Here is a 27,737-nt window from a genome sequence, read left to right as displayed (position 1 = left end):
TTTGGGAATAATTCTTCACACTATCTCATTCATCGAAAACAGTAATATACACAAAAAAGTCAAACTAAACTAGCGTAAAACTAGCTAACTAACACCTACTAGAATGGACCTACCATGCCTACTTAAAAGATAAGATACAACAAAAAAAATATAAAAGATAAATACGTAAATTCCAATATGTTTAGAATGTTTTTCCTTCAAACCTTTCGAGAAACTTAAGTTTTACTTCTATCAGTAGAGATGCTATGGCCAAAACTGTTTACTCAAGATAAGTTTGGTTTGTATTCCGACCCATGTACTAATGAATGGGTTTTGTTTACTTGGCTTGCGTTTTAATCTCAAATGGTCAAAAATTAAATATAAACCTATGAGACCTCCTATAAGACGGTCTCCAATGCAACGGCCTGCATTACTACATGCATCCTATTTATCACTGCCATATCAGCTTTTTACCCATTCTTCTCATATGCATTCTCTCTTCTCTTTTTAACTCCAATCCATCTTTCTCACATGCATCCTCTCTCTTCCACATCACCTCTCTCACATGGGCCCACCATTCTCTTGCATTTGGTTGCACTTTCCCACCTACAAGCCTTCCCCTTCATCACCCACTCCATTACATCCTTCCCACATGCTGCCTCCACATCAGTAAAAATGCATCCTCTACACTTGAAGCATTGGAGGCAGTCTAACAAGAAGTGTATCTATGTAGCCGCTCTAAATCCTCCATCTGTCCATAGGGACCTCCTATATGCTTTGTTTCTAGAGCTTGTTTGGTTCCATTGGTAAGCTGGTCAGGGTAAACTCATTTGTAGCTGCTTAAAAAAACAAAACAAACAACATGAGAAAAAAATAAAAAATAAAAAATAAAAAACAAAAAGACTCCAAATCCATATTAAGAAAACATAAAAAAATAAGTTAGTTCAAGAAAACTCAAAATTCTTGCCCAACAAAAAAAAGTCAATCTTTCCGGCTAAACTCGCCCTATACCAACTTGTTCTTCATAATTCACACTCAAATCCTTCTCTTTTTGTTCTTTTGATCTTAAAGCCAACCCCCATCAATCAAATCGACAACCCGCTTAACAATCCAACTCGGGGTAGTTCCCCGAGAAACATGCGTAGCAAAAGTTAGGCGAATCACCCGCCAACATCTTCTTTAAGCTATCAATCTTCAAAAACGCAAGCGAATCACACCCAATGAATTCCCGAATCTCCTCAACACTCATCCTATTTGATATCAACTCTTCTGAGCTCGGCGTATCAATCCCATAGTAACAAGAAGCGATGATAGGCGGGCTTGCGATCCTCATATGCACCTCTTTCGCTCCGGCTTCTTTCAACATCCGAACTATCTTGGAACTCGTTGTTCCTCGGACGATTGAATCGTCAACCACCACGACCCGTTTTCCCTCCAAAACCGCCCGAACCGGCGACACCTTTAACTTAACCCCAAAATCCCGAATCTGCTGCGAGGGCTCGATAAACGTCCTCCCGACATAATGCGACCGAATCAAACCCTGTTGAAACGGTACACCCGCCTTATTTGCATACCCGATCGCCGCGACCACCCCAGAATCCGGGACGGCGATCACCACATCGCAATCCACCGGAGACTCGGTAGCCAAAATTTCCCCAAACTTTCGCCTCGACTCGTACACCGACTTCCCAAAAACAACCGAATTCGGCAACGAAAAGTAAATGTGCTCGAAAACACACGATTTTGGCTCCGCGTGTGGCAACAAACACATAGATTGAACACCATCTTTGTCTATGATCACAGCCTCGCCCGGTTCCACTTCTCGCACGTATTTCACCTCGACTAGATCAAGCGCGCACGTCTCCAACGCGAACACTATGGCGCCATATCTTCGTCTACCCATAACTAACGGTCTAAACCCAAAAGGATCCCTAACAGCAACTAACTTATCTTCAGTTAAAAACACCAATGAATAAGCCCCTTTAAGCTTCATACAAGCTTCAATAACTCTTATAAGAAACGGTCTTTCTTGAGATGCAGCAATTAAATGTAACACTACTTCAGTATCCGAACTAGTAGCAAAAATAGACCCATTTTTTTCAAATTCTGCCCTTAGGGTTTGATAGTTTACCAAATTACCATTGTGGGCGACGGCGACATGGCCGAAGCGGTAGCTAGCGACGAAGGGTTGCACGTTCTTGAGCATGGACTGGCCGGCAGTGGAGTATCTGACGTGGCCGATGGCGTTGTTGCCGGTGAGTTGGTTCAGTTTTGATTGGTTGAAGATTTCGGAGACGAGGCCCACGCCGGTGACGGATTTGAGGACGCCGTCTGGTGTGGCGGTGACGATTCCGGCGCCTTCTTGACCGCGGTGTTGGAGCGCGTGGAGACCTAGGTAGCAGATACGTGAGGCCTCCGGGTCATTATAGATACCCACCACACCGCACTCTTCACGGGGCTTGTCGTCATCATATTCATCGGGGTATGATTCGGAGATTGGGTTTTTAGCGGAAAGAGGTGAAAAAGTTTGGTGGGTGAAAGTGAAGGATGTGGGGGTGGTTTTGGTTAGTAGGGGTTTGAAGAGGGTGGTTTTAAGATAGGTGTTGGAACATGTTTTGTCGGACAAGTGGGTGGGGGCGGTGGTGGGAATGGAAATCGGAGTGGCGGCTATGACATCTTCGTACGTAGAAGCGAGATTGGTGTTGGTGGTTGACTATGAATAGAGTTGTTGTTTTTTTTTTTTTTTTTTTTTTTTTCTTAACATATAAAAAAGGCGGCAATTTATAAACCTAAATGAATATTGGGCTAATTGGCGGTGCTGGGCTCATCACCGTTCCTAAGCACGTGTAGCCGCACTCCTTTTTCCTCTTTTAGCCTAATAATCCACTGTTTATAGAGAGATTGAAGCTCAGGTGATCCAATCAACTTGCGTGTTCATCTTTTGAGTAGATCGGTTCGCAATTTATGTTTGTTGGGGGTGAATCGTCATTTGATTATAAGATTATTAGGATAATCAATGTCAATTTGGGAGAAAATCAATGTCGCAGAATCGTTGTTTGATTTTTGGTGAATTGGGAAAGTTAATGTCGATTTCAATGTGTGAAATTTCTGATATGAATGGAATCGTAAAATATATGGCACTGATTTGATCTTTGAATCAATGATGATTTGCACTTCTGTCTTTTTTTCGTTGTTGAAAATAAATATTTTTTTTTAGTTTTTGACTTTGTTAGACTGCCCGTAGTGGGGCGTTTTTTTTTAAAAAAAATTGCATTATAACGCCGAAAAACGTCCAAACCCCCATTACATGGGGCGTTTTGGGGCGTTTTTTTTGAAAAAAAATCCTCCCGGCGTGATTATTAAAACGCCATTTTGCTTGGTTGGAGCTTTGACTTATGTTTGACCCACCAATGAGAAATAACTTTGTTTTTTTTTTTTTTTTTTTTTTTTTTTTTTTTTTGTTTAAGGATTGAATGGGGCATTATACCCACTACACCACTTTTGCTATAATGCCCCCTTACTGACTAGGACGCCACATGGCGCAAAACGCCCCATGGTGGGGGCATTATAGTGTTTAACCACTACACATGGTCTTAGAGGTGAAGTGTCTATTGATTAAAATATATTATCTTATAGACTTAAATTGTACACATGCTTTTGTAGTTTTGTTTCTTGTACTACAGGCAAGAATAATGTGAAACAGGCTTATTATAAAAACTTTTGACATGATACAAGAACTTGCTCGCAATAAAAACTCTATGAAATAACTATGTGACTATAGGAGGTTCCGGAAGAAATTTGCCAAGGATACTACGTAATATAAGTATTCTCAGGCTGCCTTATTATGGTAGCTAGAACGTCCCTCAGAAAATCACATTATCTTATTTATCATATTTCTATGAGTTAAGTTCATAAACAAAAAAAAATTGTTTTGAAGATGGCCCCCGAGTTTTTATTTTGCTTGGGCCCACAAAATGGTTGAGCTGCCCCTGCCGATCCATAATCCAATTAAGGTTTCGACCCAAACTCTTACAGCGGTGGCGACGGCGGTTCCACAGGCTTGAATGGTGGTGGTGACCACATTGGTCTGATCCAAGTGTTTTATGGGTATCAACTCAATAAGCATATCAAACCCATACCCTGTAAACGCTAAAGTCGTTATGTCATGAAAAGAGTGTTTGTGAACCAACTAGGTGTAGTATAATAATAATTGTTTGGTTTCCTCGGTGATTTTTATGGACAACTTAATTAATAAAACCAGCCGTTTTATACAACTTTCTAAAGATGAATTATTGACGTTGTGATGCAGCGAGGAGATAAATTATATATTATATGGCCAGCGTGAATTGTAACTTCTCTTAGGGTATCCGGGGCACACTCGGGGAATGGTTTCGGTGACCCATAACCCCGATCGGGAACACCGCCGCCATCAACGTGGGGACCCGATTCGGGGAATGGTTTCGGTGTGTATTCACTGCTTGAAATGCACGATTTTTGAGGAACGGTCATGAGTCCAACGGTCGAATTTAAAAAAAAAAAATCACTTTTTAAAACATATATAAATAACCACACCATTCACTCAATTTTTATACTCTCAAACCACAACAATTTCACACATTTTTTATACTCTCCAACCATACCCACTTCACTTATTTTTTATACTCTCAAACCACACCCACTTCAAACCGAGCAATTGAGAACCAACCCCGCGAAGCCAAGAAAAAAACTAAGGGACGGGGCTCGCAACCGTCTCGTGGTGGTTCGAGCGGTGCAAGTGCACAACCACAACCCCCTTTCGGATACACTTCACAACCCCCGTTTTTTTTCCAACAGCCTTCACACCCCTCCTTTTACAACACCCAACCACCCAACCTTCAAGCCAATTTCGGCTATTTTCAAAAATTGTTATCAATGGACGCTCCTCCTCAATCCCCCGCCTTCGACCCATATGCTTTTCGTGCCCCACAAGTTCCATCTACACGAGGAAATGTCGAACGTCCTCTACCTATTTACGACGACGAGGACGATGAGGTAGTGCCCGAAACTCAAAATTTGGGCGACGAGGACGAGAACGAGGATGATGAATATAACGTGGATGAAGACGCGGGCAACGAAGAAGATGACGCTCGGGATAAAAAGGGAAAAACAGTGAGTGAAAAATGGACAAAGGTCCAAGAAGAGGCGTTGGCGAAGGCGAAGGCGTGGGTACATTGCTCTACCAACAAAAAGAAGGGCAATCAACAAAACCGCGATAGTTTTTGGCGTAAAATTTTAGATCATTTTAACGCCACCGTCGGCGGAAGTAACCGGACCGTGCATCAAGTACGGTCTAAATGGAACCCGATGTTGGCGAAAATAAACTTTTTCAACGGCCTATACCAACAAGCGGTAAAATTTATATTTTTTTAACATTGTATATTTTTTAATTTTATTTACTAAGTTCATATTTTTTTAACACTTATTATTTTTATAATATGTAGGATCGCACACGAGGAAGCGGATGTAAGGATCTCGATGTGATGAAAGTCGTGTTAACAGAATTTAAAGAGAGATTTCCGAACGGTTTTCAACATGTCGAGGCGTGGGAGTTCGTTCGAAAACACGACAAATGGGCCCAAGTCTCATTGTTGGGTGAGGAAGGTGAAGGTTCGGCACATAAAAGAAAGCCCGTTGACGTGGACCCTTCGATACCGGATATGAACGAAGACCCCTCGCCACAAAGACCACAACGGCGAGACAAGCGTCAAGCGACATCGTCCGAGGGAAGCTCGGCCGAGTTGGCGACACAATTTAAAGAGTACACCGCCATGAAAGAAGCGAAGCACGCGATGGAATTGGAGGCAATCGAATTGAGGAAGAAAAGAGAGTCGGAGGCTCGCGAGCTCATATCGGAACAACGCGAGACGATGAAAAACTACAATTACGATCGAGATATGAAAACATTCCTCAAGCCGCACGACGATGCTCCGCCAAATATGTTGCCGTTCATCCTCGCCCGAAAGCGCGACATCGCTAACAAGTACGGGTGGCCATGCGATTTCTAAAATTTTTATTTTCTAGTTTTAATGTAATTTTTATTTTCTAGTTTTAATGTAATTTTTATTTTCTAGTTTGAATGTAATTTTAATTTTCTAGTTTGAATTTAATTTTTATTTTTATTTTCTACCTTGAAATGTCTTTTGTTAAATTTTATTTAATTTTTATTAATATTTTTTTATAAACATTCATAATTTCAACAAATAAAAAAACAAAAAAAAAATAAAATAAAAAACCAAGTCACCTAATAGGGGAGTGCCGCCATCAATTTAGGGTGTTAGGGGAGTTTAAGAGGGGAGTTGACGTGGCACACGAGGATTGGTGGGACGTAAGAGAGGAGACTCCCCTCTTAAAGGAGTGCCCCTTACACCGTTAGAATGAATAATGGCCATTGGATTTCTGTAACACTAAATCCCAGCCCTTTAAACTCCTCAAAATAACTGAAAAAGTCGCAGCTGGGAGAGGTTCTACACTCTCTCTCCTAACCCGAGATTCATGCGTAAATCTGTCCCATGTCCCCTATTTACTCAGCTACTTTCTCTCACGCTCGTTCCCATAGACCCTAATATCTCCATCTTCTTCAAATAATACCGATCTGCGCATCCTTCATTCATCATTATCTTTAGCGTTTCATGCACACATTGTGGCTTCTCTAACCTTCATCAACTACTATTTCTTGCACCGGTAACATCCTTAAGGTATAATTCCACCACGTTTTCTTTAAATCCTGAATTTGTTTATTATCATTTGCATCTTAGTGGTTTATAATGTTAAATAATCGTCTTTGTGTGATGACCTTGATCATAGTTGTCAATAGTGATTGTAGTTGTCGCTATAGCGCACTATGTAGCGAAGCGATGTAGTGTCGCTATTATGGTTATAGTGACACCGTATTTTTTTTAATATAATTAGCAATTAAATATAGCTATAAAATAGCTGGATTATAGGTTTTTTGGTTAAATATACATGTAAAATAGCATATATACCAAGGTATATTGATATATTATACATATAAAAATGTTTAATTTTTTTCTAGTGTCTCGCTATTTATAAAATAGCCGCCCGCTATTTATTGCTATTTGCTATGTAGCATATAGGTACCTTATCGTTATTTGTCGCTATTCGCCATTAACAACTATGATCTTGATTGGATTATAGGATAATATTTGTATGGGACGAACAGACAGCCACACAATCTAACATTTTTCACTCTACGCAGATTTGAAATGTTGAATTAGTTCATTATCGGTCCAGTAGGCAGATTACATAAGGTCTTTATCTAGAGCCATAACTGGCACTACTTTAACTAATTCCTTGCTCCGGCTTCCTATCAGTGGAAACATTCAGGTAAAGATGTTTATTTAGTACCTTGTGACCATTATTGTTATTATTATTATTATTATTATTATTATTATTATTATTATTATTATTATTATTATTATTATTATTATTATTATTATCATCATCATCATCAATAAGTATTGTGGTTTTGATCAAAGAGAGGATTTTGTGACAGGTTAATGTAAAAGATGAAGCAGATGCTCTGGATCCAGTGGTTAAAACTGCGGATATGATAGTTCACCAAATGCATATGTTTTTGCCTTAGGTAAATGGTACAAGTGTGACTTTTAGACGTGAGTTTAGTGCCAACTTTTCACAACATATATATATATATATATAGGGGACCGCTAAAATGAGAACCACCTCCAGTTGTAAGAACTGAGAGAACTACTTTCTAGCCTTTAGATCAAGGAGAGATGGATGGATGAGATTTAAATTAACTAAAATTAATATTAAATAGATTTTGTCTTATTATGTCTTTAATATTATAATCCAAAAGGGTAGTATAGTAAAATTACACTATTTTGTCTTTATATATATATTATATTTAATTGTCTTTTTATTTTATTCATTAATTACTTTATATTAAAAAATCAGAATTTTATGTTAAACAAAAATTTCAAAATTCAGATTTGTCTAACAAAATTTTATTAAAATCATTTTTTTAATTCAGATTTTGTGATAATTTTTTATTAAAAGAATATTTTTATTAAAATCTCTTTTTAAATTAACATTTTTTTAACAAACCGAATTTTTTTGCGCGCCGGTTTTTGGCGTCCCGTTTTACCGTGACGTTTTTTACGCGCCGGTTTTTTCAACGCGCCGGTTTTTGGCGTCCCGAATTTTTTTGCGCGCCGGTTTTTGGCTTCGTTTTTTCAACGCGTCGTTTTTTTCAACGCGCCGTTTTTTTACGTTAACGTTATTTACGTTTTACGTGCCGGCTTTTTACGTTAACGTTTTTTTACGTTTTACGCGCCGGTTTTTTACGTTAACGTTTTTTTACGTTTTACACGCCGGTTTTCTACGTTAACGTTTTTTACGTTTTTACGTTTTACGCGCCGGTTTTTAAATGACATTTACGTAAAACTTTTTACGTTTTACTAAAAAAACTTTATGTTTTACGTTTTATCTAAAACTTTTTACGTTTTACGAAAAACTTTTTACGTTTTACGAAAAAAAAATTACGTTTTACGTAGAACTTTTTACGTTTTACGTAAAACGTAAAACTTTTTACGTTTTACGTTTACGTAAAACTTTTTTACGTTTTACGTAAACCTTTCTACGTTTTACTAAAAAAAACTTTATGTTTTACGTTTTATGAAAAAAAATTACGTTTTACGAAAAACTTTTTACGTTTTACGTAAAACTTTTTACGGTTTACGGTTTACGTAAAACTTTTTACGTCTTACGAAAAAAATTTTACTTTTTACGTTTTATGTAAAACATAAAACGTTAACGCTTTACGTTTTACGTCAAACGTAAAACGTTTTACGTTTTGCGTTTTACGTTTTGCGTTTTACGTAAGACTTTTTACGATTTACGTAAAACGTTTTACGTAAAACTTTTTACGCTTCACGTTTTTACGTTTTACGTAAAAAAGTTTACGGGTTATTTTTTTTACAGATTTTTTTTACGCAAAAACGAACTCACCCAGAAATCGCAAACTCGGGGGGTGTATCAGATATATTGTTATCATCATCGACGCCTCAAAAAAAAATATAGAAACCCAACAAACATAAAAAACAAAGGGTATCTCGGAAAAAAAAAACGGGGTTTGGCTCAGATTATCCGATAATCAAGAGGCTGCAAAAAGTGGGGTTGCAGGATCAAAAACCCTACCCTCCGCCGTCCTTGCCGCGCCATCGTCATCAAAATCTACGTTTTTTTTTTTTTGCATCATCGCCACCCCGTCGATCGTATCAAAACCCACAGATTTAAATATCACAATAACATCATTCAAACCCAGATTCAAACATTAACAACATTCAAGCCCAGATTCAACAGAATCAAGCCCAGAAAGTCAAACCCCCAAGAACACCCATCAGATTCAAAAAAACCCAGAAAAATCAAACCCACAGAAGGAACATGAACATCATTCAAACAAACACATGAACATCATTCAAACAAAAACCCAGCAAAAGGAAAATTGAACATCAATCAAACCCCATATTCAACAGATTCAAACCCACAAGATTCAAAAAGATTCAACGGAATCAAACCCACAAGATTCAAACCCACAAAGACAAAACCCACCAGATTCAAACCCATATTCAAAAAAACAGAACATCAAAAACAAACCATGAACATCATCGTAAAAACAAACCATCAACAAAAACACTTACCAAACTCACCGGTCTCCCCACAAACCACCACCGCCTTCCGACATCGGCACTCCACCGCCGCCATCAAACACCCACCACCACCGACATCGGCACTCCACCACCGCCGGAGATAACAACACATGTCCCATCGTTCACCGTCAAAGTCGTGAAAAACCCAAAGTCGAGAGAGAGAGAGAAAGAGATGAGAGAAATGGAGAGAGATAAGCCGGCGAAGGGTTACCGGTGCCGTCGTCGCCGCTCACGGCGGTGGTAGCCGGTGGATTTCAGCAGTGGGACCGTTGACGGCGGTGTTTCTTTGTTTCCGACGGGTTCACTGGTCTCCTTCTCTCTCTCTCTCTCTCTCTCTCTTTATCTGTCTACTATCTCTCTCTCTCTTACCTGTAATCCGATGAAGGGACCGGCGGGGTGGCGGTGGATTTCAGCAGAAGGGAGCGGCGGGTGGCGGTGGATTTCAGCAAAAGGATCCGACGAGGTGGCGGGTTCATCCTCACCATCGATCGTGATGATCATCATCTGCATTTAGGATGAAGGGTGGCTTTCTAAATTGTGGAGAGAGACCCAAGTAATGGGTTTTAAAAAATGAATGGTGCCTTTCAAAATTGTGGAAAGAGAAAAGGAAAATCTGACGACTATAAAGGTGGGGAGAGAGAAGCCTGCAACAATTAATGTGGAGAGAAGTTGAAAATGACATTTATGAGGAAATGACCAAACTACCCTTTTAAGTGTCAAAATCTAATTGGCTGAGAGTGGTTCTTACGGTTCTTACAACTGGAGGTGGTTCTTATTTTAGCGGCTCCCTATATATATATATATATATATATATATATATATATATATATATATATATATATATATATATATATATATATATATATATCAAAAGAACATTCCTTAATAATGCACCGCAAAATATATGGTTTTTAAGATGAATGTTCTTGAACTGCATGTCACCATGATCTACAAATGACATTGTTGTGTCTAAATCCTTATAGGTGTGAAAGATGATGCTACTCAGATCAACCCGTTTATTGACATCTAACCTGTTTACAACCTGCCAACCTATTTAATCCATCTACGTCTTGATTAAAACATGACTGCATGCTTACAATAATCGACAAACAACGAGAATTTTGTAAATATTTATGGACAACTATTATTGTCTCTCAGAGTAAATTTTTTATTTGTTGCAGTTATACTTACTTCTACTTTATGTGCGGACATTTTTTAGATACATTCACCTCATCTGGATATGATGTCGGGTTAGAATTTGTGTAGGTAGTCGTAGTTAGCGTCGAGTTTTATTGTGTTAAATACGTTAAATCATGGTATTTATATATTTATTATATGTTTGTGTGTTTGTGCTTAACAGGTCTTAACACAAGTTAACGGGAGTAAACGAGCTCAAACATGGATTCGACAAGTTGATGCGAGACGCAAAACAAAAGAAAATCAATTGAATAAGTCAGGCGACACGCGGAGAATAGCTATGATCATGCCGCGACTTGCACGAGATGTCAAAGTTTTGGTCGGTCAAATTAATTAGGTGTGTTTCAAAGGAATCTACAACAAAATATATATTAAAAGAAAAAAAAACCTACGTTGAAAGAAGGGACCAAGGAGGTATTATATGATTAGAGGTCAATAGGCAAAAGACTAGGGCTATTTGGCGCAAGATTTAAAAAGAAAGGAGAAGAATAGGGCCAAAGAAAACAAGAGTATTATTTATTTTAGTAGTTGATGGCCCAAAATGAAAAGGAACTAACCGGATGAAGTCAAGAGAGTGGATGCAAAGTCAGCTGGGCCACATAACAATTTGGACGAATAGGAGGGCTTGGGCTACATGGGTTGCCAAATATCAAAAAGGCCAACAGTTTGCGTGAAGGTGAGAATGGAGGCTGCTACCTGTTGATTTTATTTTATTTATATATAGACGAACGAGAAGAGAAAGGAGGGGGGTGGAAGGCAGACGACTGAGCAGGAGACGCACGGAGAAGGCAGCCGCCTTCGGGCGGCTGTACACGGTTCAAGGCATGATTGATTAGGTGGCTTTCTCCAAGCATACGGTTTGTAGGGTTTATTACTTTTCTTAATTTTATTCATGATTGGATCTGTTTTTGACATTGACAACGTTGTTAAACAATTTGATGTGTTGGTTTCTTTGAACTATTTTTATGTGTTTTGAGTTCCTACTTTACAACTTGTTCGGTTGATGACAAAACTTTGTAGCTCGTTGGGTGACATAGAGTAGGTTGACTCACACTAGTAAATAGGGTAATTAAATTGTAAAAGATCTGATGACAAAGACCTATTTTTGATTACCACTTAAATTAACCAACTTTTCAGCACCATGTCTATGTGGTGTCCAATTAATGATTAAATTGAGTTTTGTGTAAACCTAGAATCTGAAACTTGGAGGACATTACCTTTATCTTTTTGCTTGTGGCTTCTGCCCGGTTGAACGATTGCGTTGTTTTTCATTAAACTTTGTTTGCGGATTCTTTTAAACTGGTAAAGCTTGACCACTTGTGTTGAATTCTTGGTAAACGTTTTTTTATATTTGAATTATTTGTCGTTTATCAAGCGTATTGTCGATATACTTGCATCGTTAGCGGGTTGGTAAATTGGTGGGTAGTTGATATAAATAAATGGATTATTAGGTTGTATGGTGAATGTTAAAAACTATCCCTAATAATTAATCAAATTCATTAATTCCGAGGCCATGTCTATGTGGTGTTTTGAATCAGTAAACATGTTTTCGTGTTAAACTTGTAATCGGGATTCTGGGTGGGAGTTGCTTTTCTTTAATATATAATAATTCTCTAGTTAAACACTAACCACATATTCCCCGTGGATACGATACCCTACTTACGCTATCTATGTAGTTTAATTAGGTTTTTGATTGACTCTGACGACAGTCATCAAAATGGCGCCGTTGCCGGGGAATTGGTGCGCTTAGTGTTTTTCTAGTTTTCTAAAAAAAATACAAAAAAATAAAAAAAAAAATACAAAAACAAAAAAAAAATACAAAACAAAAAACCCAAAAATATTTCTCTTGTATTTTGTATTATTTATTTTTGTTTAGTTCGGTATTATGCTTGGGTATCTTGTTTGAGTTTGTACAGGTGAATTTTACGAAACATGGATAGAGCTTATCAGATCAAGATTCTGTCAGAACTGTCCATACTCAATCTCCATTTGGACGGCGATGATTTGAACATCACTTGTAGAGAGCAACCCAAGTTTTCACTGAACGCGGCCGCGAAAGAAATGCTATACGGTCGCATTGGAATATTCACGAGGATCCTGCTTCTTTAGCCAGGGGAGTCTGTTCCAGTCTTTTGTACATATATTTTTTTCTTTTATCTTTGAGTCATAGTTTCTCGCTCCATTGAGGACAATGCAGGAATTAAGTGTGGGGAGGGGAGACTAGTGTCTAGTGTGTCTTAGTCGTGTCGTAAAAATTAAAAATTAAAAATTAAAAAAAAAATTGAAAAAAAAAATCTAAAATAAAAAAAAAATTAAAAAAATAGAAAATGTTTTGAGAAAATTTTTGCAATAAATGGAAAATGATAGATATAATCAGTCATTGGCATATATATATATATATATATATATATATATATATATATATATATATATATATATATATATATATGAGATAACGAAACGGTCGAGCATGCGTCTAACTTAGGATATGTGGGTAGGCCCAGCCGGTTGAAAGGTTCCTTAGGCTTGATATAAAATAACTTAAATTGAGAGTCTTGTGGGTTTCCGCCTTAAGAGCTATGGTAAAACTGAAACTGTGGAGAGTATAAGGGGTACGTCATAAGTAAAAAACTTATAAGTTTTTCCGATTAAATTGGCACACCTATTTCTTTTTGTGAAAACAAATCCGAAACCGCGTGGCGCCCAAAAAATTATTCCATCCATTCATCTGAGCACATGCAAAAAAAAAAAAAAAAGACGTGAAGTTTATGGCATTAACCATGGGGATGGTGACTCGTGTGGCGTATGTCCGCTGAACTGATCGTATACAAAAGCATGTAAAGCTCGCAACATCATCCATCTATCCATCATAAAGTTTAATTGGAATAATATAAGAGTTTTTTATATAAGACGGTAGATTAATATCTTTTAGCCTTATAAGCTTGAAACGGGAATAGGTGGCGTTGTAGTCTTTTGAGTGTGGGATCCATAGATAACTATAATTACTTGAACTTAATGGATCAAAAATAAGGGCATGGAAACCGGCGGTTGGGTTTAAGTGGACCGTATATTCACAATCTTGGTTAACGTGTGGTTTGGCTTGTTAATAAAATAATTGAATATATTGAATGCCGATGTTCTGATTATGATTCCATTGCATATAATTTTTTCGGGACGAAAAAAGATAAGTGTGGGGATGTGATGTCGGGTTAGAATTTGTGTAGGTAGTCGTAGTTAGCGTCGAGTTTTATTGTGTTAAATACGTTAAATCATGGTATTTATATATTTATTATATGTTTGTGTGTTTGTGCTTAACAGGTCTTAACACAAGTTAACGGGAGTAAACGAGCTCAAACAGGGATTCGACAAGTTGATGCGAGACGCGAAACAAAAGAAAATCAATTGAATAAGTCAGGCGACACGCGGAGAATAGCTATGATCATGCCGCGACTTGCACGAGATGTCAAAGTTTTGGTCGGTCAAATTAATTAGGTGTGTTTCAAAGGAATCTACAACAAAATATATATTAAAAGAAAAAAAAAAAACCTACGTTGAAAGAAGGGACCAAGGAGGTATTATATGATTAGAGGTCAATAGGCAAAAGACTAGGGCTGTTTGGCGCAAGATTTAAAAAGAAAGGAGAAGAATAGGGCCAAAGAAAACAAGAGTATTATTTATTTTAGTAGTTGATGGCCCAAAATGAAAAGGAACTAACCGGATGAAGTCAAGAGTGGATGCAAAGTCAGCTGGGCCACATAACAATTTGGACGAATAGGAGGGCTTGGGCTACATGGGTTGCCAAATATCAAAAAGGCCAACAGTTTGCGTGAAGGTGAGAATGGAGGCTGCTACCTGTTGATTTTATTTTATTTATATATAGACGAACGAGAAGAGAAAGGAGGGGGTGGAAGGCAGACGACTGAGCAGGAGACGCACGGAGAAGGCAGCCGCCTTCGGGCGGCTGTACACGGTTCAAGGCATGATTGATTAGGTGGCTTTCTCCAAGCATACGGTTTGTAGGGTTTATTACTTTTCTTAATTTTATTCATGATTGGATTTGTTTTTGACATTGACAACGATGTTAAACAATTTGATGTGTTGGTTTCTTTGAACTATTTTTATGTGTTTTGAGTTCCTACTTTACAACTTGTTCGGTTGATGACAAAACTTTGTAGCTCGTTGGGTGACATAGAGTAGGTTGACTCACACTAGTAAATAGGGTAATTAAATTGTAAAAGATCTGATGACAAAGACCTATTTTTGATTACCACTTAAATTAACCAACTTTTCAGCACCATGTCTATGTGGTGTCCAATTAATGATTAAATTGAGTTTTGTGTAAACCTAGAATCTGAAACTTGGAGGACATTACCTTTATCTTTTTGCTTGTGGCTTCTGCCCGGTTGAACGATTGCGTTGTTTTTCATTAAACTTTGTTTGCGGATTCTTTTAAACTGGTAAAGCTTGACCACTTGTGTTGAATTCTTGGTAAATGTTTTTTTATATTTGAATTATTTGTCGTTTATCAAGCGTATTGGCGATATACTTGCATCGTTAGCGGGTTGGTAAATTGGTGGGTAGTTGATATAAATAAATGGATTATTAGGTTGTATGGTGAATGTTAATAACTATCCCTAATAATTAATCAAATTCATTAATTCCGAGGCCATGTCTATGTGGTGTTTTGAATCAGTAAACATGTTTTCGTGTTAAACTTGTAATCGGGATTCTGGGTGGGAGTTGCTTTTCTTTAATATATAATAATTCTCTAGTTAAACACTAACCACATATTCCCCGTGGATACGATACCCTACTTACGCTATCTATGTAGTTTAATTAGGTTTTTGATTGACTCTGACGACAGTCATCAGGATCATAGAAGGTTCAAAGCAGCTAAAGGAGAAGGTTGGCAATTCATAACCGTGTCGTGATAAATATTTATATAAACATTTCATGAAATAAAATATCAAATACTGCTCAGGTGTGGAGCTTCAAAACAGAAAAAGAGAGTGCAGATGCTGAAAGGTTGAAAAGCCAAATGGCAAAGGTTAAGTTAGGTCAGGTTGGCTAGACCTGACCTATATATTTTGAGATTTTATAATCAATAATTACCACATTAAATATCATTATAGAAAGTTAGAAACCATTCATTATAATAGTAATCAATTTTGTTTTTTTAGTATAGTGATTTAGAAGGTTATATCTCCTTAGTTGCTAAAATTTACGACTCTACCCATCTGACCCATCAGGGATAAAACAGAACCCAAATCTATCCATATATGTGATTTTTTTTTCTTTGCAGGCACAACCTTTTCCTTCACTCAGCTCTTGTGCTTTCAAGGAAAATACCTACATCGTTAGTGGCATCAAAGTAATATTCATATAATTCAGAAGCATTCTTCAATGTTTTGAATTTGTATAGTCTGATTATAGAAAAGAACCATTATTAGTGGCATCAAACTATGTTTACTAAAACCACATATAGATAGGCTTTCACATAGTTTACTCATCTGACCTTTTAGGAATAAAAAAATATAAGCCAAATCGCTCCTTCAGAAATAAATAAATGGGTCAAAACTACCACCTTTAGAGCACATGTTAATTTGTTTCCATGTTTGTAGTTTCTAAGCATCAAATGAGGTTTTGAAACCTGGTGCTGGTAAAAGGAGTTGAGGCTGCCTCTTCAACTCATATATGAAGTGGAATTGAAAAGTACAGTTGCAGATGTAAGTATTTTGTTTTACATGACAAGTTATTAACTCATTTTTTATGATATTATATTGGTGTTTACTAACTTAGATGATATTAGAGTTCAGCTGTTTAGTTTCGGGATAAAAAATAACCATTAAAGGCATGGTAACAGGTCCATACATTTTTGACTGAATACACAAACATGATTTGGGCTTTGAAATCAGTACCATCAACAGGCATGATACATGGCCCAGGTGTTGATTTTATAAAGCCTCAAAAGTGCTCAGGATTGATTTTGTTGGCCGTTGAAAAAAAAAACAATTCGATGCAAATATATATAGCAAATATCCTGTAACTGGTTTCCCCTGCTACAAAAACACTTAACATTTTATCTTAATCATAATCATAATCAACACCAAAACAAGAATACATATAGTCGTTAGCTCAGTTCACTTGGATGTCATAGTTTCAAAATAAATCATTAAAGATAACCTAATATGATTCAAAATAAACCATAGATTTAACATACAATAATTAGAATCTGAACTCAACACCAAAACAAGAATATATATAGTCGTTAGCTCAGTTCACTTGGATGTCACCCATTTCAAATCAACGGTTTCAAAATAAATCATTAAAGATAACCTAATATGATTCAAAATAAACCATAGATTTAACATACAATAGTTAGAATCAAACAACATCTTAACTCAATTAACCAAACTACTACAAAATAAACCATTAATAGGATTTATCCAAAATACTCCATTAAAGATACTAATAAAAGTAATCATTCAACATCATCATCCTCAGTTGAGTTTACTACAATTACCATCAGAACCAAAAGAAAAATTTAGTAGCTAAATGTCTCAAACCAACCCTAAACCACAAAAACAACTTACAATTGACGTGAGATGAGCCTAGCTCCCAACCTGTCGAGGGTCTGAACCATGGCGACAACTGATACACCCCCATCTTCCTCGAAAGCCTGGACCATCAGCTCTCCAATGCATTGCCCTTTTACTTCGTCATCAGTCAAGGCGAAAACGGTGGGCCCCACCCCAGCGATGCAACATCCTAACGTCCCCACCTCATTCGCGCAGCCTTTACAGAGTAAAAGGCAGGTACGAACCTTTGAAAGAATGGCCTCCGTCTTCATACTCGAAGACATCCCAAACCCAAGCTCCTCCAAATTCCCTAACCTAACCGCGGCCATCATCTTTGCATGCATGTTATGATACCATTTTGTACTCTCACTGCTCTCAACCTTCTTCCCATGTAAGTCAAGAACCACTTTCCTCTTTGGGTTTTCAATATTAGGGATGGCTAAGACAAACCAGATCGATTTGTTGGAGGGAAAATGGACTGGCCTGAGGCTCCATGGATATGGGTCTCCCTCCTTTACAAGTTCGTATCCAATGAAGTCACCATACAATGCCGGAACGATGTTTGACCGATAAACCATAGTCACATGGTTCGTGTTACGCTCCGGTACGGGAACATGAAACGGGGTCGCAATTCGCGAGGTCTCTAAAATCCGGTACGAGCAGGGGTCGGCTCATTTTGGATCGCTTCAGTACGATGTACCATATAATTCTTAGCCGATAATTATGCATTGAATAGATAATCATGTATCTTTGAATGTTGGTAACCGAGTAAGCAGGGTGCAAGGGGGAGGGTTTCGGTGTGGAGGATTCAAGGGTGGAATCGTCTTTAAGCATGGCAGGAGGTTGGCGACTCGAATAATGGCTGATCGGAAAAAAGAAAGGGATCGGAAGAGGTAATCAAAGATTATGGCTTTGATACCATAAAAGAGATTAGGGTAAAAAGAATATGCTTTTTATAGTGTGGTATGATGTACATGTTGAAGTTAACTATAAATAAGTTGGAGGCTCCTAAAAGCAAGATCTTGACATAGTTTGGATAAGCAATACCAACATCCTTCAAAGCAAGATCTTGACATGCATGAAAAGAAAACTTGAAAACAAACTTGATAGGATTTGGCCGGAATTCTCTTCAAAGTTGCTCTACGGCTCAAACTGCTCTGAATTAGAGAAAATGGACCTCACCATGGTGCTTGAAACGTCGAAATTAGTAGAAAAAATGTACCTTTGGCCAGAAAACGGTCGTCGAAAGGTTCGTCGGAAAACCGCCACTGGTACATGCCGCCATGGTCGGCTGCCGCTGCCGCCACGGTTCCGCTGTGTGGTGGCTGGATTCTGGTCAACGGATCTTTTGTTATAGAGAGAGAATGTATAGAGAGGTTAGAGAGAAGGGAGGTATAGAGATAAAGTATTTGTGAATAATGAAATATGTGGAGGTATATAAGGGTTTATATAGCCAGGGTTTGGTTGCGTGGGTTTGAACTTTGAAGCCCATCAGCCAAGCCCATCCTTTTTCAGCCTACCATTGTCTACACACAACTTCGTTCAGCTTGTTCTTACATCAAAATTCTCGTTTTCTCGCGTAAATTTCAATACAAATTAGTTTAAAAATTAAAATAAGTATTTTTATGATCAAAATATTAGTATTTTGCAAATATGGCATTAAATGTCGCGCACACACGTGATACGCGTTGAAATCGCGTAAGTTGATCTGCTTACTGATTCTTGCCGTTTCGACCCGAAAGTTACTATAACTGTAACTTATAAACATACTTTTTCAATAATACATAAGTATTCTAAACATATTTATTACGATTAACGCATGAATTCTTGTTATCCCATGCGCAGTGTTGACCGTATACGCATCCAAATATTGTGTATCTCTCCTAAATGCTAACTTTTAAATATTGAAGATACAATTTTCTTTCTTAATCATAAAGTTTAAAAAAGAGAATCAAACATTTGTCTTGAGTTATATTTTCGGTTGAATCTTTGTTTTCGTATACACTAATCAAGTTTTTCAATGTTAGTGTGTTCTTAAATTATCATTAGTTTTTGTCTACATCTTATTTTAATATGGTGTTTGTTTTTCTAAAAAAATATTTGTATAGGCTCTTCTGTCTGTTCCGTGCAAACCACACGCAGACATTGTCATCAGGCTGTTTGTTTTTTCAAGATGTTTCACTAAAAAAACGTTTGCGCGATCTCTTCTTGGTGCAACTTGGACCAACCACTTTTAAGGTCTTCTAAGGTCTGCAGAGGGTTAAACACCACCACCGTCCATCACCATCACCACCGTCCACCACCACCGTCCACCACCACCACCCATCATCCACGTCCACCTCCCACCACCGCCGCCACTAGGGATGAGATTGGTACCGTACCCGTACCCATACCCATACCCGTACCCGTACTGGTACCGAAAATACCGATACCGAATTTGAACAAAACTGGGTACCAATTATCGTACCAAATATATAGGTACCGTACGGGTACGGGTATTTTCGGTACAGTACCCGCTTTGGTACCATTTTGTTTTTATATAGTTTTTAAGCACTCGTACGGGTACTAAATATGTAAAATTGACATGAGTACCAGTATAGTGGTGCCAAATATGTAAAATTTGTACGAGTACCAATATAATACGGGTATCGTATAGGCAAAATCAATACAAGTACTATAAATACCATAACACGAAATAAAACATAATATAAAAAAACGTTTAAAGGTCTATATAAAACTGGGTACCGATATATGTACCAAATACCTAAAATCGGTACGGGTACATGTACGGTACGGGTACGAGTACAGATATTTGGGAAAAAAAGCTCATCTCTAACCGCCAACACCATTGTCCGTACACCACCACCAGTTTATTTTAGAAGTCTACATATGTTAAAAAACAAATAACCTTCTTCTTGCAGACAGCAGATGTTTGGTCCAACTCTTCTTTTACATATGTGGTCCATAGACCGCAGACATTTTACCTCTTAAAAAACAAACTGCACCTAAATGTAGTGTGTAATCTAAAATACAAAAGCTATGCTTAACAATTCAATTCGGAAGAGCATAAACTATTAACCTTTTTTTTTACTTCATACGTCAACCATAAAATTAGTATCGAACAAGAACGAAAACGGAAAACAGTAAGAGCTTGGATAAGCACCTAAATTTCATTTATGTCAAGAAACTATCTCAAAACTTGACTTACAATCCTAGATCCTTGACTCAAAGTCTTTATTCATTAGAGCAATCATGTTTCGATATTACAGTGTGATTATGATATAATAGTTGTAATTATTATGTACTAGTTAATTGGTTAGATAATTATCTAGCATTCTAAACGAGTGAGGTTTGGATGTCTATAGGATAATTATATGAGCAATCCTAGTATAAGTCTAATGTGAAAGGTTAGCTTATAAATACCATGTATTAGGTGTTCTGGATTATAAGAATCAAGTTTGTAGTTTTCTTGATCTAATAATATTATGGGAGTCATCCATAATTTATATTTGTTTGAGTATCAATTGGGACTTGAAACTTGTGGCCATATTCTGATGATATTTCTTTGAAAGTTAACATACTGTAAAATTGCTTAGATTATATGTACAAATTATATATCTTGGAACGAACTGTTTGACCACTGATAGACTGTCGTCAGGTCTATACAAAAACCTAAAATTACCTATAGACAGGGTAAGTCAGGTATCGAATCCAGAGGAGCATGTGGTCAGTGTAATACCGTTTAACTAATCTAAACTTACTTTATGAAATTTGCTAGTTTATCTATTTTTGTAATTTTTATGAATAAGTATTGTGAAAATGAGAAAACAAAGATAGGAACGTGACCACTCCGGGATTCAGATTCTGTAAACACTTAATAATCTAATTATTGTTTATTTGGATGCCACTGATTAAATGGTAAATCTGTCACATAAACCAATTACTTATACAAGATCCTAGCATAATACCAATTGATCAGAGAGATATTAACCGCAAGCATAAATAATTATTCAATCAGCAAAGGCACAATTAGATTCAACATAAATACGTCTCTCTGGTTATCACCAGGATTTGTCTGTCACACAAATTGTATATATATATATATATATGTGAATGCAATTCGGTCAACACCTAATTACAATCTAATTCTCAAACAAACAGAACTAAATTAAAAGTGAAATACAAGAATCATCACCCGGAGTGTTCACTAGAGATTTAGCCGCTCATGTCGGTTGGTTGATCTTCAAAGGCCGGATGTACGGATGAAAAATCATCACTGTGATATTGGCGATATTGGCTTCGATTTTTGTGCGGATGATGTATGATGAACGATTCCCCACAAAAAGTGTGGTGAACCCCTCTTAGAAGTCGATCCTCTGTATGATGTTGAGGGCTCCCCAAAAAATAATGAAGGCTGCCCCCCTAATTCCAATAATCCCTGAATATCATCTGCGATATTGATTATGTTGGATGGTTATCAAAGCCCAAAAAAAAATTATTCAATGTTTGCTGCCCAATCGTGATGGATCATGTCAAGTCCCAATCGAATAATCAAACACAAGAACAAGAACGAATGGAATAACTCTCCAATGAACTTTTATTATAACCGAGAAAATATAACTCAAAAAACTTGATTACAATAACTCATAAAACCATAACTCGGTTTATCTTCTCTTGACACTTATCTTAATAATGCCTAACCCTACCTTGGTTTATATAGGCTTACCCTAACTTGGTGACCAAAACATTACCATATAACCCTAACTTGGTGACCAAGACATTACCAAATATAATTATAATGTAATTAGGAAACTTAACCAATTATGACCAACTTGTCAACATTGATCCCTCAAGTTCACCGACTTGTGACTTGAACTCTTTTGTCACCCTTTTCACATCACCGACTTGTGATGAGTCGGGAATTACCGCCAACAATCACCCCCTTAATTTCCGACTCGAAATAGGTAGGCTCCAACATGTCTTCTTTGTCTTGATTCTCATAGAACTCATCTTGATCTCTAGCTGTGTTTTTCGGCTCCTTCCTAGCTTGAACATTCTTGCGACCTTGTACTCGACTAGTCCTTCTTCCAAGACTCGTCCTTTGGTCATAAGAACTCGCACCACCATTGACTCGGCTACGATCTTGAGCAAACACCCGCTTTCTTGGATCATAGTGCGTTCCCTTAGAATTTAGGCTCATCTTGGTTTAAACCTCGCGGCTAAAACATGAGTAGCGACTTCTTGAAGAATCTTGATCGGCCCTTTGATCTTCTTACCAATCCTCTTGTTGGTCTTGATCCTCCCGGTCGGTTCTTCCTTGTCAACTCAAACCTCTGTTTAATCCTCGGTCAAACCCAAACTTGTTCAACCTGAACAATATTCCTTGATAAACCAACTCGTTTAACTCAAATACTTTGAACTATACTCGTTCAATTCGGTACCATAAATCAACCTTCTTGTCGATTTAAAACAAACGCAAACCGATTAGTCCTAAACAACTTTTCAAAACCAAACCGTCTATTCACAAATCTGATCACAAATCCCTCTTGCAAGCCCAAATATAAAAAAAAAATCCTAAATTGAACCCACTTACTCAACTCCAATAATAATTAACGTTTAATGGTTGAACCCAAACTTGTTAAACCAAAAAACAAATAAACCAACTTATTTATTATTTTTCTAAATGTTGTTTCAATAAGTAAAAACAATAAATTCTTTGAAACTTAGACTTTTTTTTTTGGTTTCTATCTTTTTTCAACCGTAGCTCACAGTAAAGAAAGAAAACACTTGTTATTCAAACACTTGTTTGACTTTCATGTTACTTGTTCAATCAGAGAACAACATTAACAGCCGCATAAAAAACCCACGCAAACCTTTTTTTATTAAATCGCTGGCCACTAAACTAATCTTCGTAGATTTCTGTTTGCCTCTCGCATAACTGGTGACGAATAACTCTCGCAACACAACCGAAATCCCCGTTGACCAGACCGGATCGGAAACCAACTTGTGTCCGAGTTGCTGTTGGCGACTACACGAACAACCTACTCGTCCGCCGTCGTAACAGTACGTACGTCGCTGCTCCGATGAACCAGTACCGCTGGCCTCGACCTTTTAATCAGTGACCCGTTAGACTCCTTAGCCACCGATTAAGAACCCGAGTACGCGTTTGATATCGACGATTGAACTTGGCTCTGATACCAATTCAAGTCCCAATCGAATAATCAAACACAAGAACAAGAACGAATGGAATAACTCTCCAATGAACTTTTATTATAACCGAGAAAATATAACTCAAAAAACTTGATTACAATAACTCATAAAACCATAACTCGGTTTATCTTCTCTTGACACTTATCTTAATAATGCCTAACCCTACCTTGGTTTATATAGGCTTACCCTAACTTGGTGACCAAAACATTACCATATAACCCTAACTTGGTGACCAAGACATTACCAAATATAATTATAATGTAATTAGGAAACTTAACCAATTATGACCAACTTGTCAACATTGATCCCTCAAGTTCACCGACTTGTGACTTGAACTCTTTTGTCACCCTTTTCACATCACCGACTTGTGATGAGTCGGGAATTACCGCCAACATCATGAGCCCACCACAATAGTCACGTGCACCACAAACCTTGTTTTGTCTTTCCAACCGTAAGCCGCATGTGGAACTTTCTGTTTCTTTTTGTGAAAATGAGACCAAAAGTCAACATGAATTATCATATGCCTTCAATCACAATCGTCTAACATGTTGCATTGTGATGATAATTTCTATTAATGTTGTTGACTTCCTTTTAATGCTCCAAGAAACTTTTCCATCAAAAGTGATGTATACTTTGCCAATTATTTATGAGCATTCAATGATATTTATTCACATTGTAAGTTACTCTTTACACCTTGAAAGTTGAGATATGAACCTTAGTATTCCCCATCTTGTTTTCCACTCACAAAAACAACTTTCATTAAATAACACATTGGTCCCTCAACTTCAATGTTTCATATTTCTCGCATAACCAAACCATCCATTCGACCCGAAAACAACCGTTGGCTGCACTCATCAATCTCACTTGATCCACTTTCTCTCTAAACCCCGTATCTTCACCAAGTTACGCGTTCTTACCTTCAAACATACAAACACTTGCAATAAACCAATTCCAAGCATATAATCATATAAAACAAGCTAAATCACACAAAATCAACACATAAATACCCATGTTTCACACCCTCCATCACATCCCCACACTTACCTTTGATTGTCCTCAAGCAAACCGATACGGAACTACTCACCATAGTAACAATACCTCTAAACCCCTATACCGATGCAACAATTTAAGTCCCAAGTCATACCCGTTCCATAGACTGACACAATCGAGATTGACAGTCCGACAAGCAATTGATGCACTTTTTTTTTTTACTTAAGACTTGTCTATTCAGAACTAACATGCTTAGGATTCTAACACATGCTACACGCCCCTCACAATAACCTCTCCTCTCGGTTAAAAACTGAACTAGCGTGTAATGTGCTAGCAATTATAACACTCAAAACCAAACATGAAATTCTGTAAATCATAAGCTTGTATGACAATCACACCTCCACTGTATCATATAACACGGCACGTATCAGAAGGACTTTCGGTTTTGGGCTTAGGCTAAAGGTAGGAAGATTTTAGGTTTTTTTTTTTTTTTTTTTTTTTTTTTTTTATGTGTGGCGAACAAACAAACGACCAAACCGTGACAACTTTATTTGCAACACATAACGGACTTTTGGGTTGGTTTCTACCCAAGACATAGACAATATTCACAACACTTTCTCTTTTTTTTTCTTTTTTTCTTTTTCTATATTTTTTCATTTTTTATTGTTTTCTCTTTTTTTTCACTTATTCATAATATGTCATTCACAGTCGGTATCAAAAAATTCACATCAGGTGGACAAATGAACGGTAAATAGGCTCGACAGGGCTACTAAGGGTGATAACTAGGTGAACATAAAACAAACAAACAAACAGGTGTAAGGGATATCCTAATGCCTTTATCATTTATGTGCACATGTTAAACCACAGTCTCAGCATGCATCAAATCATACAAGTTCTAACACAGAATAACATGCGGCCTGCTCTCATCAAATGAAGTCATAAGATAAATCATTCTATCATTCTACAGGCTCAAAATTCTCACCAAAGAAGGGTAAAAGGCTGCCGACATGTAGCATATGCAATCTAAAGCATGTTACCCATAAATAGACATCTCTTGAACCCATTAGTGATTGAAACGTTCGGGTTTTTTTTTATCCGTTTAACTTATTTAAGGTGATGAAATTTTTCAAAATTTTCAATTTTTTTTTTACTTTTCATCGTTCTCAATCACTTTTAACCTCTTTCAAACCTTTCCCTTCCCGGGTTTCCCATATCCCCACACTTGGGCGACATTGTCCCCAATGTATAGTGCTTTTAAAACAAAACCCGAGAATACCAACTAACAACCCCCTGAGTGGCTATCCCTAGCACAAATAAACGACCAAACCGTGACAACTTTATTTGCAACACATAACGGACTTTTGGGTTGGTTTCTACCCAAGACATATACAATATTCACAACACTTTCTCTTTTTTTTTTCTTTTTTTCTTTTTCTATATTTTTTCATTTTTTTAATTGTTTTCTCTTTTTTTTCACTTATTCATAATATGTCATTCACAGTCGGTATCAAAAAATTCACATCAGGTGGACAAATGAACGGTAAATAGGCTCGACAGGGCTACTAAAGGTGATAACTAGGTGAACATAAAACAAACAAACAAACAGGTGTAAGGGATATCCTAATGCCTTTATCATTTATGTGCACATGTTAAACCACAGTCTCATCATGCATCAAATCATACAAGTTCTAACACAGAATAACATGCGGCCTGCTCTCATCAAATGAAGTCATAAGATAAATCATTCTATCATTCTACAAGCTCAAAATTCTCACCAAAGAAGGGTAAAAGGCTGCCGACATGTAGCATATGCAATCTAAAGCATGTTACCCCTAAATAGACATCTCTTTTCAATTCTTTTAACTAAAAACACCTGCCGGACCTACTCTCATGAAACTTAAAGGAATGACCATGACAAGGGACTACGTTAATTTACTACCGGCAAGGAACCCATTAGTGATTGAAACGTTCGGGTTTTTTATCCGTTTAGCTTATTTAAGGTGATGAAATTTTTCAAAATTTTCAATTTTTTTTTTTTACTTTTCATCGTTCTCAATCACTTTTAACCTCTTTCAAACCTTTCCCTTCCCGGGTTTCCCATATCCCCACACTTGGGCGACATTGTCCCCAATGTATAGTGCTTTTAAAACAAAACCCGGGAATACCAACTAACAACTCCCTGAGTGGCTATCCCTAGCACAAATAACGTAAACACATTCCCTAAACATAAATAGTTCAAGACCACCAAAAACAAAAATAAAAATGCAATAATAAAAGTGGAACAGACTCCCCTGGTTTAAAGCGTAGAATCCTCATGCGTCATGTTCCACCACGACCGTATAGCATTTCATTCGCGGTCGTGTCCAACAAGTACTCGGGTCAATCTCTACGATTAGTGTTCAGATCATCCCCGTCCAAATGGAGATTGAGTATGGACAGTTTTGACTGACTCTAATCCGTGCATTGTCCGCCACTGCAACTAGGACGTATTGGGATTTCACCAAACAACCCCACACTTGGACCATTGCATCCGTAGAAATTATTAACCTGGTAACCTGCAACAATAATCACGCAAAACAGAAAAAAAAATACACTACTCTACATCCTCGGGCTGCCTCCCGAGAGCGCTAAGTTTATAGTCTTCAGCCAGATCGTATCTGGTTAAGCTCATGGTGGTTCATATAGTATCCCCTGTGTATGAAACACATGGTTATCATCCCACATCCATCCATCATCTCTTATGGCGTCCCAATGATCCGGGTTATCTGGATCTGTATCATCGAAAGAATATAATAACTCGCCCGTACGTGTCTCTATGGGATTCTTCTTGGATTTGGTTGCTTCCTTTGGTGGCATCTTTTTTCGCTTGGCTAATTGCTTTTTAATTCTCAATTTGAGCCACCAAGGTGACTTGGCCTCTTTATCCTTCACGATCTTGTCATCTTTAGACCTGTCAATCATAGCAACACTCTCTTTCGGGCCATCGTCACACACTCGAGAATAACTCGTGTTAGTAACAAAATCCCATGAACAAGTATTTATAAATGAATAATCA

At 37.4% G+C, this 27,737-nt stretch overlaps 2 protein-coding genes and 2 long non-coding RNA genes across 4 annotated transcripts; 2 read left to right on the top strand and 2 right to left on the bottom strand.

Annotated features, from left to right (window-relative positions):
• Nucleotides 1–4,488, bottom strand: LOC110881067 (amidophosphoribosyltransferase, chloroplastic). The gene is made up of 3 exons (XM_035978163.1): nucleotides 4,386–4,488; nucleotides 4,013–4,119; nucleotides 1–2,692 (listed from the first exon to the last, which is right to left on the bottom strand). The coding sequence occupies exons 1-3, from the start codon at nucleotides 4,486–4,488 to the stop codon at nucleotides 1,082–1,084; spliced, it is 1,821 nt and encodes a 606-aa protein (XP_035834056.1). The 3' UTR covers nucleotides 1–1,081.
• A 2,077-nt stretch (nucleotides 4,489–6,565) lies between these two features.
• LOC110884524 lies at nucleotides 6,566–7,692 on the top strand. Its single transcript, XR_002561265.2, has 3 exons — nucleotides 6,566–6,713; nucleotides 7,235–7,362; nucleotides 7,532–7,692. It is a non-coding gene; the product is annotated as an uncharacterized LOC110884524 (long non-coding RNA).
• Nucleotides 7,693–14,530: 6,838 nt separating this feature from the next.
• LOC110881237 lies at nucleotides 14,531–17,447 on the top strand. Its single transcript, XR_002559649.2, has 5 exons — nucleotides 14,531–14,916; nucleotides 15,769–15,809; nucleotides 15,886–15,951; nucleotides 16,207–16,275; nucleotides 16,526–17,447. It is a non-coding gene; the product is annotated as an uncharacterized LOC110881237 (long non-coding RNA).
• A 46-nt stretch (nucleotides 17,448–17,493) lies between these two features.
• LOC110881066 (homoserine kinase-like) lies at nucleotides 17,494–18,060 on the bottom strand. Its single transcript, XM_022129442.1, has one exon. The coding sequence runs from the start codon at nucleotides 18,058–18,060 to the stop codon at nucleotides 17,494–17,496; it is 567 nt and encodes a 188-aa protein (XP_021985134.1).
• Between the last annotated feature and the right edge of the window lie 9,677 nt (nucleotides 18,061–27,737).

This window comes from Helianthus annuus, chromosome 10, assembly GCF_002127325.2.
Source record: "Helianthus annuus cultivar XRQ/B chromosome 10, HanXRQr2.0-SUNRISE, whole genome shotgun sequence".
NCBI classification, from domain to species: domain Eukaryota; kingdom Viridiplantae; phylum Streptophyta; class Magnoliopsida; order Asterales; family Asteraceae; genus Helianthus; species Helianthus annuus.
This window is presented reverse-complemented; position numbering and strand designations above follow the sequence as displayed.